The following is a 13,551-nucleotide window of genomic DNA, read 5'->3' on the forward strand; positions in this document are numbered from 1 at the left end:
ACTCAAGCTTTCAAATAGGCTCCCCACCCCAGGTGAGTGTACTTAAGGCAAAAGGACAAGTTTCACGGAGCAGGGGCGAGAGCTCAGGCACTTCCCAGGCCTTCAACCAGGCCTGAGTCCTGGTTCTGAAACAGCAGCTGGGTGACCTCTGGAACATTCCACAACCCGCCAGAGCCTGAGTCTCCTTGTCTGTCATATGCAGGGGAGGGGAGGGGCTGCCTAGGGGTGAAAGCTCTTCCTGATCAGGCCATCAGCCTCTCCGGGTCTCACGGTTGATCGTGGTTTCTGACCAGTGAGAAAGCCGGTGTTGCTCCAAATTTGAAGCCAGCCCACTTCCACCCAGAGTGGAGACCTTGGCAACCTCCCATTCATTCTGCAAGGGTCCCTTTTTGACAGGGACAGGACATTCTGCTTTGTCTATGCAGCCAAACACTAATATATACCCCGAATTGGGCAGAAACAATAGCACTAAAGGTAAGTGCTTGCCTTGCACACAGCAGACCTGGGTTCAATCCTTCGTACTCCACACAGTCCCCAGAGCACCTCCAGGAGTGATTCTTGAGTGCAGAGCAAAAGGAAGCCCTGAGCACTGACCGCTGGGGCCCCAAACGAAAAAATAAGATATATCCCAAAGAATGCACAGATGCCCAAGGTTGTGAAATACAGCACAGCCATGGGGGAAGGTGAGGGGCAGTTCAGCAGACAGATGCTAACAACTTGGCTGGTCCAGCTGGCATCTCCCAAGCTATGCTGTGCCCCATGAGACTCTGGCGTCCCCTGAGCCATGCTGTGCCCCTTGAGACTCTGGAGGCCCCCAAGCTGGGTGAAGGTGGCCACTTTCCTGATGTACCCCTGCTCTTGGGTCCTGGTGCACTTGTGTATATGGGGAGCCGGGGGAGAGGGCCCGGGGCCCAGCCTGGCTCTCTGCACAGCATCATTGGATGTGTCTCTGGCTGTGCTTTGAACGAAGAGGGCCTGGCTCCCCCGTGCCCGCTGCTCCTTGCTCACACCTCCTCAACCACTTCACTGCCCGCCCAGACGCTGTCCTGGCCCCTTTGATCTCGTTCTGCTAGCACCCTGCCAACATGACTATCTCTGGAAGGTGACATCACCCTTCTTCTTCCCCCTAAAGGGCTTCCAACGGTATACAGAGACCTGTAGACAAGGCGACGCGACATGGGAGGAGGGGGCTGAATAAATAAAGCAAGGGACAAGAATAGCTCTGCCCAGCAATCGTCCCGCTGCTCTACCTGGCCAGGACAGCTCCCCAGTAACACCAGGTGACCCCCGTGGCTAGTGTTTAAAGAGAAGGTTTGTCAGTGGTGCTGATCACCGTGGGCTTCTTCATACCATGCAAACTACTTTCCAAGCCTTGCAGGATGCTGGTTGCCCCTTGCCGAGTCCCTGCAGGTAACGGGAGCATCAACTGCCCGATACAGTGGCAGGGAAGACTGAGACCATGCAAGTCGCAGGGTATTGGGCGGAGCAATATTCCCTAATGTGGGACTTGCTGTGACTGTAGCTCCAATCCATCACATAAGCATTTCAACTGGCCACACAGACATCGTTAGACACAAAAGAATCTCTTCTGGGTGTGCCACTGATGTTCTTCTGCTGTCTCACTTTTTAAAAAATTTCTTTTATTATTTTTCCCATCTACCCTCCTCAAACAGGAACTAAAGAGCATATGTTTTACTTGGGAAAGTTTGCTGTGCCTTTCTGATCAGAAAAGTTTTCTCTCTACCTGTGAGACTCTGAAAGCAGTAAGTGGAATTCGAGCATTCCTAGCTCCGAATCCTGTGTCTATTTGCTGATGAATCTGAGGCTTGCATAATCAGAAGGGCGGGTGCTTGAACGACATGGGCTGTCTTGAACTTGATCCAAGTTCCAAGGCCAGGCTTGTCCCAACACCAATTAGGTCCCTGTCAGATGGACAGCAGATGCCCATCTTGGTACCCTGTGCCAGTAGCAAAGCTTGCTGATGCCTCAGAGACAGAGAACCAGTCACTGGTGGTCGCCCATCCTCTCCTTAGCTGCTAAGCACAGACAGCAATCACCAGTCATTGTTACGTGTGGCACACTTTTATCCCTGGAGTATAACCAACATGGATTTGACAAACTGCCTCAACCTCTCTTTTGCAGGACTCACAGTAAAGCAAGGAGTAAGAATGGAGGCGGAAATGCCTCTGAGGTTCACACTGATTAAGAAAGATTTAGATAGTCACCAACATGCCTCCTGAAGCTCTGTCTGGAAACTTCTGCTAGCTCTGTTATCTTTAGCGAGATTATGTATGCGTTACCCTTGCATTCCTTTCTTATTTCCTCGGGGTCAAGCAGAAGTGGCCTTTGGAAGAAATATCCCAGTCCTGCAGTCTGGTATTCACAAACTCACCACCTTGCATGGGTCTGCGTCATAGGCAAACTTTCAAATAAATGGGCAGAGACCCTGGGCCAGGCTGAGTCTCTAAGGATGGAAAAAAGAGAAACTTCCCTGATACCCCATCCAACACCAAGGATAAGACTTACCTCCTCTGGTCTGCTGAGTACATGCCCCTCTGGGCCAGTTATTCCCATTTCCAACATCCGGGTTTGCTCCTAGAATGAGAGAAGAAGAGGTGAACAGTTTGTAGAGGAGCCCCAGTGAAGAGTCAAAAAATTATGCTGTTATGTTTGAATCCATAGATGTGTGCATGTGAAGGAGAAAAAAAAAACCCATGAAAATGCATATGTTCAACAAATATGTTCATTCCTACTTGGGATTTTAAAGCAAAGAATAGTCTAAAGTTAGAAACTTAAGTAGAGTGGCCAGAATGACAGTACAGCAGGTAGGGCACTGGTCTTGCATGCAGAAGACCTGGGTTCAATATCTGGGCGCCCATATCATTCCTCTAAGCCTTCCAGAAGTGATCCCTGAGCACAGTGCCAGGATTAAGTCCTGAGCACCATCGAGCATCCACCAAAAACAAACATAAAAGAAGTCCCAAACATTTACAACTGAACTTAGAAAGGTGCCTGTCAGGAGGACTGGCTTAGAGAGATGTCGGGGTGGGGATATGGGAGGAAACCCAGGGACACTGGTGGAGGGACTGGTGCTGCAATGCTGTATGTCTAAAACTCAATTATTAGTAATGTTGTAAACCATGGTGCTTTGATAAAACTTTTTTAATTAAAAAAAAAACTATTAAAAAAAATGTCAAGTAGAGGGGCTGGTACAGCAGGTAGGGCATTTGCCTTGCACACAACTCTGGAGAGGTTCGATCTCCAGAGCCGCATATGGTCTCCCAAGCCTGTCAGAAGTGACCCCTGAGCTCAGACCCAGGGGGAAGGACTAAGCACCACCAGGTGTGGCCCAAAAAGAAAAGAAAAGAAAGAAAGAAAGAAAGAAAGAAAGAAAGAAAGAAAGAAAGAAAGAAAGAAAGAAAGAAAGAAAGAAAGAAAGAAAGAAAGAAAGAAAGAAAGAAAGAAAGAGAGAAAAAGAAAGAGAGAGAAATAGAAAGAAAGAGAGAGAGAGAAAAAGAGAGAGAAATAGAAAGAAAGAGAGAGAGAAAGAAAGAAAGGAAGAAAGAAAGAAAGAAAGAAAGAAAGAAAGAAAGAAAGAAAGAAAGAAAGAAAGAAAGAAAGAAAGAAAGAAAGAAAGAAAGAAAGAAAGAAGCTAAGTAGACAGTAACAAAACATTTATGGGTAGTAACTTTTTCCATGAAAAGGATGATGGTTGGAGAAACAACTCTTTCCCTAAATCATGCATCAAGTCGCAGCTGCTCAATGACTGTGCAGTTCCTTGGATGTTAATGTCCTTGAAGGTACTCAGGCTTATGAATCACTTGCATATTCATTCACAAATTACAAAACCCATTTCTTCAACCCAATGTCCCTGCTCCTTGATTAGGTTTAATTCTTGCATGAAGGCAATGACACTGTCCCCTCCCCCCCACCCTCTTGGCATCTCCAGTCCTGAGATGTTTCTCAAACACTGTGCCACCCTTCTTCAACCCCATCACAACCTCCTGGTCTACTTCTACAAGGGCCCAACTGTATAGGCCCACCACATCAGACAATATTGGGTTAACTCCTGAGAATCTATATTTTAATAGGCCCCTCTGGCTTTATTTTTCTGCTTTGAATTTATCGCTCAAACAAATGGATTCATAACTGAACTGAAGTACTGCCTCGAAACAGCATCACTGAGTTCAAAGTTTGGGCAGAATCTGTGTAATCAGGTTGTGTTTGAACTGCGGCCATCCTCACGGAGCTAATGGATCCGTTCTAAGCTCCTGCTTGGCTTTCTGGATGGAGCAGGTGGCCGGATGGTAGGCCCTCAGGGGCAAAGACACCGGAGTTATTCCCATGACCCACTGTGCAGGTGATAGCAGAGATGAAGGAGATAAATAAACCAGAGCCACAGAGGTGGGGGGTGGGGAGGTAGGGAGGGAGGAGGGTGGTATGCTGAGGGTCATCTCACTTTGGCACTGAGATTTCTAGGAAGGAAGCAGTTCCTCTGACCTGAAAAGAAAGGCTTATTTATTCATTTTCTCTGGTTGTGCTTTTTTTTTCTCTCTCTTTTTGGGTCACACCTGGCGATGCAGAGGGGTTACTCCTGGCTCTGCACTCAGGAATTATTCCTGGCGGTGCTCAGGAGACCATATGGGATGCTGAGAATTGAACCCAGGTCGGCCGCGTGCAAGGCAAACGCCCTACCCGCTGTGCTATCACTCCAGCCCCTGGTTGTGCTTTTAATAATCTTTTTTTAAAAATCTTTTAAATAAAACTTTGAAAAAAAGAAAAAACAGCAGAGAGGTCAGAGTAATAGTACAGCGGATAGGACAGTGCCTTGCATATAGCCGACCCAGGTTTAATCCCTGGCATCCCATATGGTCCCCCAAGCACCGCCAGGAGTTAACTCCTGAGTGTAGAGCCAGGAGGAACTTCTGAGCATTGCTGGGTGTGACCCAAAAAAGAAAAAAAAATTTTTTCATTAAAAAAAAAAAGTAGGAAGGAAGATGCAGCTAGTATAAGCAACCTGGAGAAGTAAGATGGTCTCTCTGTTGGTACAGAACGGAGGAGATGTCAGGACCGACTCCTCCTGACACGGACTCCCCTTTTCTTTCCAGCAGTTTCCTTGCATAGAACAGGGATGGAATGACACCTCTTTCTACTCTCGGGAATTTTCATTCCAAATGCCACACAGGTTTGAGGTTGCTGATGAGAGCCAAGACCTCTGTCTCAGATGATGCTCTGACTCTGTCCACCTGAGCAAGAACAGGAGGAAGGCCGAGGGACCAGGGCCTGCAGGCACGGCAGGAGCCCCAGGAGACGGGGCCCCAGACCTGCATGTCTGAACTCTGCTTACTGACCCAGGTACACCAGAATCTCTGGGTGGAGGAGACCCTGGCCAGGGAGTGTTCTTGAGGCCCTGGCTCCTGAAGCCCTATTACTCCCACGGCTGGGAGCTGGGAACAGCCCAGAGACCCATTCCCCTCGGGAGCCCCTTAGAGCACTGGGAGCTTTGAATTTCAGCACCATCTTTGGGTCATGCCGCCTTTCCCCTTCACTCATGATGGAGTCTGACTTTTTCATCTTCCCTCTGCAAGAGTACTTGTCTGAGGAATGGTTAAAGATGTGATACTGCTGGGGCTGGAGCAAGAGCACAGCGGGTAGGACGTTTGCCTTGCATGCGGCTGACCCAGGTTCAATTCCCAGCATCCCATATGGTCCCCTGAGCACCGCCAGGGGTAATTCCTGAGTGCAGAGCCAGGAATGACCCCTGTGCATTGCCGGATGTGACCCAAAAAGGAAAAAAAAAGTAAATAAAAATTTAAAAAAGATGCTATACTGCATCAAACTGTCCTGATGGCCTGGAACTTTCAATGATTTCTCATCACAAGATTTCCTTTTGCTTTTTAGTGACTTGTGCATAACATGCTGCCGTAACCTGAGAGCAGCAGCGGGCTCTGTTTATGCTAGAAGCTTCCAGACTTAGTATGCCTTTCGGGAAGAAGACCACTCAGCTCTTCCTAGGAATCGACCTTCTTCACACAAAGAGAAAGTGTACCCCCCCCAATTTCATAAGAGGTCCAGTGCCCCCCCCACATCAATCCCTTGGAGGGGTGGGTGGGGGTAGAATTACCAGCTTTGGAAAACACTGATTGAGACAACGTGATAAAGATCTTCCAGCTCAAGCTGAATTTAATAAACACACAAGAAACTCATCCAAGTGGAAAATATACTTCTTTCCCTGACTGAGAACAGACCTTCCCGAGGTGGTGGGGGTGTCCAGCTGAGGACACACAGAGGGTGCTGGCAAAGGGCTCCGGGGGCCAAGGAGGAAGAAACAGGGGGCTGGGTTCCAAGGGCCTCTGAGGGAGGCCGGCACCTCTGGCGGTGGCCAGAGTGAAGCGGAGGGGAGATGACCGCCTGACAGAATGTAATAACTCCACAGGAGCAAGGCTTTTGGACCTTCTTTGGGAAATGATTTCATTAACTCTGGATGTGTGGGGGACTGTAGGTGAAAGCTGTCAGGGATCTGACTAGACATTAGGAGAGAAAACTCACACTTAGCTCACTCCTTCCATGAGCAGACAAGCCCCGAATCCCAACCGCCAGGCGCCCCGTGTCACTGGGCATTCCTTCTCAGCCCACCTGAGGCTGGGGAGGAACAAGGGGCCCAGACGTGCCGTCTCTGAGTGATTATGTCCATAGAGCCTTATTCTCTGAGGAGCTAAGACCTGTTCTCCCCGTTGCTGACTGGGAGGCTTGGATTAGGGACCTAATCCTTCTTAGCTTCCTCATCTATAAAACAAGGAGAGGGGCAGCCATCTTTAAAGGGCGGGAGGAAGCGTGAGAACACATGAGCACTTCCTGTGCCCAAAGTACCACATGGAACTCCTGATGGTGTCTGCTGGAGTGGAGAACCAGCCTAAAGAGCGTTCCTGCACTCCGGCCAACCACAGCCCCTGAGCCCCAGACAACTTCTGCAGGCACAGCTCAAGTGCGTGTCAGCTAGGGCACGTAGCTGCTCTGGCTCACGCTTCTAGTCAAGTGCCTAGCACCAAGGGTTCAAGGAAACACTCCTTGAAACAAAAATTCATGGTTTCTTGCTGTTAATCAACTGGACCGAGAGAGCACACATCTTCCTGGCTGCATGTTCTGAGCAGAGGTTCATCCAGAACGTTTCTGAGAGAAGCCAAAACCCTGCTCAGACACATGTGTGCAGGGAGCCCCTCAAGCAAGCCAGGAGCTGCAGAGAGAATTGTTTCTGCTTCCTTTCACATGCGCCATTTGGGCCATGGGGCCCTTGCTTCCATCACTCTTTCCTTGGGTTTCTCAATATTGGGTTTCCAATATTGGTTTCTGGAAACAGGGAGGACCTTCAATCTCCCAGAGCCAGAGCTGACTCCTTTGTCATCTAAGGCCTTGAGTTCTGCAGTCCTGGATTCGATGATGTCTGTCCTCTGAGAAATGCTGTGTTGGAATTTTTCTTTAGGACAGACAATGGTATGTCCTTTGGATCCATGCTCAAAGAGAGGAACTAGTGATGTTCTTATACCAGCTGACTTCATCAGAAATGGGGAGCATTTTCTGAATCTCCCATGGGCCTGATTTTTGCTAACTCCTTCCTTCTCCTTCACTCACCTACAGGACCTTTTTGACCCTCTTTACCCTCCGTAAAGTGACAATGATACTTCCGAGCAGGGAGCAGAATACTTGTGCTGTGCTTTTCACAGACTGGGTTCAGACAACACTGAAGAAGCAAGGAGACACCGGAAGTTACCTGGGCGATGATGTCCCCATTCTCAGCGTGGACTTGGGCAAGGGCGCCCAGCTCTCCCAGACAGGTGAAGATCTCATAGAGCTAAAACAGAAACAAGTCTTTGTCATCTTCACAGGGCACACACAAAAGCCAATCACTAGAGTCAGAGGTGTAAGGAATGGGACAGGGCTGAAGAGAGAGGACAGGAAACAATGTCCCCAGTTGACCTGAGTTCTATGCCCAACATGGATGGCCCCCAAAGCCCTATAGGAATAAACTCCGAGCATAGAGCGGGTACTAAGTACTGAGTATTGCCGGGTGTGGCTCCCCCTCTTAAAAACAGAACAAAACAAAATAATAGGATACACCTGGAGAAATATGGGACGAGAACAAAAATAAAATCTTTGCCAAGGGGAAGTGCTAGTCCCAAGGATTCTGAAGAGAATTCTGTGGTGTGTCCTTGGGCAAATAAAGGAGTAGTGTTACTACCTCCACTACGCTGCCTCTGGCCCCAGATTTAAATGAATTATTCCCCACTAAGCTTCAGAACCCAGAGAAGGGGTGACAGGGAGTCTAAACAAAGTCACCACACTCCTCCTAACCTATTCCATTTAGCCTCCCCGGAGTCCCCAAGGCCTGGCTGGAGGTTAACCCAATAGCTGCCATTTCTCTTACATAACCTCTCGGGGATAACATCCCTGCTCTCCTAACGGAAATTAGTTCCTTGCACTTACTCTTGTACCTCTTAGGAGACCTGGGAATTCATGTCTTGCATTTTCCCTGAAAATAGAAGATTTGACTACAACAAATACATGTCGCAGTTTTCTTGGGGAGAGACTCAGAGGCAAACTAGCACATTACCCCCAAGAGAGGGTCCTCTGTCCTGTCCCTGTGCTCCTGGAGGGTGTGGAGTCTACAGAGGGACACTGGCTGAAGTGCTTGGATCTGGTGGCCACCAGGGACCCCACTCAGGAATACCTGAGGGACCACCCTGTGCCAGGGATTAACTCTGAGCCTCAAGCATGCTAGGCATGACCTCTGTCCCTAGAGCCATATCCCTGGCCCTTCTTCTTATTTTTGAGACAGCTGCTATGGGTGAAAATTCTAATTTCCTGCTTGCTGGGTAACAGGAAACCCTCCCCCCCATACCTTATTTAAAATGCAGCATGTGGACAAGAGAGACAGCTCTAAGGGCTGGATGTGCCAATCCCCAGGATCATGAGACCTCTCAGCCCCGCTGGGTACATCCTTGAAGGCCCCCAGGTTCCACCAGGGTGCACTGAACCACTGGCCTGGAAGGCATCACTGGGAGTGGCCCCCAGGACACACTGAACACTGCTTGAAAGGTCAAAAAAGCAAACACATAACACCACCAACAACAAAAAAAGTAACATGAGCTGAGAGGGTGCTGGAGGCATTCTGACCCAGCCCTCTCTCACAGTGACCACAGCGACTCAGATCAAAAGAGCCAAGACCATCAGCAACAAACGGCAACCCCACCCAGAAACCCCAAACCACACAGCAATGGGGCATCATTACCTCAGTGTTGGACACTTGATACAAATCCTTATAGGCCATGTAAACCATGAAGGAGTTGACTCCTGCAAGTGGAGGGAAGGGAAGAAAGTAGAAGAAGGACATCAGCACCACCTCATTCCGACCTTCACCCCCACTGTCATTGCCCATGGCCCTGTGCATCACGGGCTCCGGTTTGACACAGGCTGATACTTCCCACGTGACACAAGGCTTTACTCTATTTCCTCTCGGCCTGACAAACTCATCAGTTCCCAAGTGAAGCCATAGCAGAACAATGTGCTTGGGGCCTCTTTCTTGCCTCCGGCCTCCCAGAGGGTCTGTAAGCTCAGGTACTGCCCTACTCAGCATGCATCACCGAGAACCACTGTCACACACATCCCATGGCAAGGAGATGCTCAATGAGTTCAATGAGCTTGAAATCCCTAAGCTCTGGGGCCTCACTTTCTTTTTTTTTTTTTTAAAGTAGATGTCTTTATTTAATTTTTTTATTTTTTGCTTTTTGGGTCACACCTGGCGATGCACAGGGGTCATTCCTGGCTCATGCACTCAGGAATTACCCCTGGCGGTGCTCAGGGGACCATATGGGATGCTGGGATTTGAACCCGGGTCGACCACGTGCAAGGCAAACGCCTTACCCGCTGTGCTATCACTCCAGCCCCTGGGGCCTCACTTTCCTCGTGTGGAAACAGAAAAAGCGCAATGCACACTTGGTCAGGAGACTGACGCACACTGAGAGCAGAGCAGAGACTTCTCTACACAGAGCTCATCTCAGGAGTGGCCTCACAGGGTCCGTCTGATTGAGCCTTTTGAACGCAGGCCCTGCCTCACCTGCGGCCTGTGCAGGGTCTGCACTTAAGTGCTTCTAAGAGCCGTTTTTACTTTTCAGTCCAAATCAATTATTAATACAGTAATGTATGGAAGCAGAGTCATTTTGAGGAGAGGGCAATTTTGGTCTCCAACCATTTGGGCCATCTCAGCCCACAGTGTTCCAGGCCAAATGTGGGTGGTAATTGGAGAACTTCTTACTTAAAGTGGTTCAGCCCAGAGCTTTTTTTTTTTTCAGGTTCTGAAAAAAAAGCCTTTTTTTTTTTTTTTTCACTTCAGGTTCTCCCAAGGAAGGGCTGGGGACCTTTGGAAGGAAGAGGGTGTTAAAGCCATTCCATTGTCTTACCCAGCTGAGGTGCCCAAAGCTAAAGGAAGAAGCAAGAAAGAAAGCTGGCATTCCGTATTAGGAAGAACTAGATACAGCACAGTGGGTAAGGACAGGGAGAGAACTCGGCCCTGGAGGGCGTAGTTCCCCCTCACCCCTAGCATCCTCCAGTCAACTCAGAGCATCCGCATCCAGATTACTTCCTGGGGATGGCTGGGGATGGCTCTGGGTATTGTGGCACCGCCTTGGGTGTATGCATGGGGCTGCTTCCTTCTGCCCTGGTTGCTCACAGATATATCCCTTTCACTCCATTAGTCTAGTCCCCCAGGATGCTTTTCCACTGTGTTGCCAGCACAGTGTAAATCACTGCACAGACAGGAGGCAGGGGTATGTGCCTGAAAGGTCTGTCTGACCACCAAAACACATGAAGAGGGAGAGAAGAGTCTAAGACAGTAGAAACCTAAGCCATTTTCTCTTTGCACGCGCCCGCGCGCGCGCACACACACACACACACGTTTTATGTCCTAAGCTCCTAGCCTCTAAAAAAAATAACAGTCTTCACCATGCAAACATTTTCACCTATTCTTCAAGATTAGAATGTTTTATGTTAATAATGGCGAAATCTTTGGGGTGAAATTGATGGAGGTTAAGAATTCCCAGTCTCAGCTAGTAGCTACGTGACCTTAAGTAAGATGCCACATTTTCCTAGTTTCTTCTCTGAGAAATGGGAAGTTTTTTTGAAGCATCGGAAACAAGCAGACAGAGCTGTTTGCTGGCTCTGGGACCCGGGATTAATTATTCTGAGTCCCATCTCAGTCCCTGTCTCGGGAACCCCCTGCAAGGCATTGACTGGATGCCGCTCAGAAAATCAAGTTCCTGGTACCCTCCTTCTAACACTGACGCTCAAGGTTTCCCGGACTCCTAGTAGAGACGGTGTGGGAAGGACAGACAGCTGGAGGGACAGGGGGACGTGGGACCCACCTTTGTCCTTGATGAGGCTCTGCACTTCCTGCTTGACGCTGTCGTTCCAGTGGGTGATGTCCACGTGCAAGGCATAGTCACAGCAGCTCTTGCCGTCAGCCCACTCCCTCCACTTCTCATAGGCTTCCGTCAGGCTGGACTCGGGCTCGGGAACCACGTGATCGACTGAAGGACAGAAGCCCAGGGGGTGACTTCCTGCTACAGCCTCAGTCCAGCCCCACCCCCAACCCCAGCCAGGTTATTCCTGCTTTCGAGAAACAAGCACTAATACCAGAGGTATTCAGTAGAGTTCCAATTTCCTGAGCGTGGAATTCACTTCAGAAAGTGCTCCCTGGCAGCATCAAGGGTGCTGATGCTATAACTGTCATTTAACTATAGGAGTGGGGGTAAAGGACTAATCTCTTCATCCCTCAGTTTTCCTACCCATTAAATGGGTGGGGACAGGGAAGAACAGTGCCTTGCTTCTGAGTTTGTTGTAAGATTGAAAGGAAAAATGCAGGTAAAGGGCTGGCGAATGCCTGGCATGAGTGGGCACTCTGCAAATGCTTTCAGTGAGTACTGCCACGTGCCCTTAGAACCATTACTGGGGCAGGTAGGGGTGTATGTAGGGTACCGCTGTGACCAGTCAGATATGTTCTATGGATGGTAGGATATTATAGTGTACAAATGATGTCCCAAGGGGTCTATCAGAGGACACAACCAGTGACCATGTGCAGTCACAAGTCTTGTCTTCATGTAAATTTCTTGTCCAAATCTGGTTTCCTCAAATCCAGATCTACTTCTGCAGTATCTGCCACCATGGGTAATTAAAAAAATTTAAAATAATATTTTTTAATAATTTTAAAATCACTGAGGATTGATGATGACAGGAAGAAGTGACACTCACAGTTGTCCTGGGCAGTTAAGGAAAGTATAAACAGAAATATGTTGCCTAAAAACAATTCTGAAATGAGTAGCAAGAGCCTTTCTTTTCAGAAATAGCAAAGGGGAAAATACTAAATAAAACAAACAAACAAAAAACATTAGATTTCAGGCCAAATTAGAGTTTAGCAGGAGAGCAGGGGGTTGGTAAATCAGGTAAAAGGGTGAACTACACGGCAAAGGATGGAGTTGGATGCTCTATGGTGAACACAATGGGAGTTTCTACAGACACTCATTTATAATCATACTCATATAGAACTTAGAAATATTCCAGCGCAAAGTTACTTCAATAAAAATATTTTTTAAAAGCTTGATACTTTAATTCTTAACTGAATAATTACCCCTGTGGAGATAAACATGACGATATGCAAAGTCTGGTTTGGATAAATTAATGCTGCCATGAAAGTATCAATATATTTTCTATATGTAAGGAAACTGGAAATAAGAAAAATCTTTAACAAGAGACAAATCTGGTTAAATGTACAATTTGTGATGATTCCTTCATCAAGTGGCTGATTTTGTCTCCAAAATAAGCAAACTAAAAATATATCCACAATGTATTACTTGAAGAAAATGGTAGGTAAAACACAGTGCATCTATTATGATTCTATTTTTGTTAAGTAAGGGGAAAAATAACCAAAATGTAGCAATCATGGGACTTCTGGGTTTCTTTTCTTTTTTTGCTTATCTGTTTTTAATTATCTACAGACACGTATGCTCTTGTGGATGTATGCTTGCTCTTTTTTCTCATCACCAAGAACTCTTAACTCCTACAACTCTTTCCTAACAAAGGAAACCAGGCATGATACACACGTCCAGGATGCTGGGCCCCTCTAGCTCCTAGTTCAGTAAGAGAAAACCACCCCCAAGAGCACTCATTTTTTTTTCAGTCTTCCATTGCTGCCTACCCAAGTTCATTTATTGGAAAAATAAACGCATGGAGCTACCTGTGGTATATGGTTCTACAGGAGTGGTATCAGGACAGGGAGCGGCTAAAAGTCAGCTGGAGAAAATCTTTGATCTCCTTGAAATGACTTTTTATGCTGCTGATGCAATTTTCCTGAGCTTCCTAACCAACCAGTTGAAGCTGAATACTGCTGTACTCCCATCAAAAAAAAAAAGAGTCAATAAGCAAAAGCCCACAAATAATTCTAAAATTCAGGCTATCTGTGTTCTTGGGTGAAATAAACAGTGCTCTTGCTGATGAAGTTTGGGG

At 47.7% G+C, this 13,551-nt stretch overlaps 1 protein-coding gene across 2 annotated transcripts in view; it reads right to left on the minus strand.

Annotated features, from left to right (window-relative positions):
- Positions 1–13,551, minus strand: part of DPYSL3 (dihydropyrimidinase like 3) — a 119,114-nt gene that overhangs the window by 20,292 nt on the left and 85,271 nt on the right. For both annotated transcript variants that reach the window (XM_004618168.3, XM_055143066.1), the window contains exons 4-7: positions 11,415–11,579; positions 9,287–9,348; positions 7,769–7,849; positions 2,527–2,595 (exon numbers count right to left, since the gene is read on the minus strand). In XM_004618168.3, coding sequence (XP_004618225.2) covers positions 2,527–2,595; positions 7,769–7,849; positions 9,287–9,348; positions 11,415–11,579 — 377 coding nt within the window. The remainder of the gene's footprint in view (positions 1–2,526; positions 2,596–7,768; positions 7,850–9,286; positions 9,349–11,414; positions 11,580–13,551) is intronic.

Source organism: Sorex araneus, chromosome 6 (assembly GCF_027595985.1).
Source record: "Sorex araneus isolate mSorAra2 chromosome 6, mSorAra2.pri, whole genome shotgun sequence".
Classification (NCBI taxonomy): domain Eukaryota; kingdom Metazoa; phylum Chordata; class Mammalia; order Eulipotyphla; family Soricidae; genus Sorex; species Sorex araneus.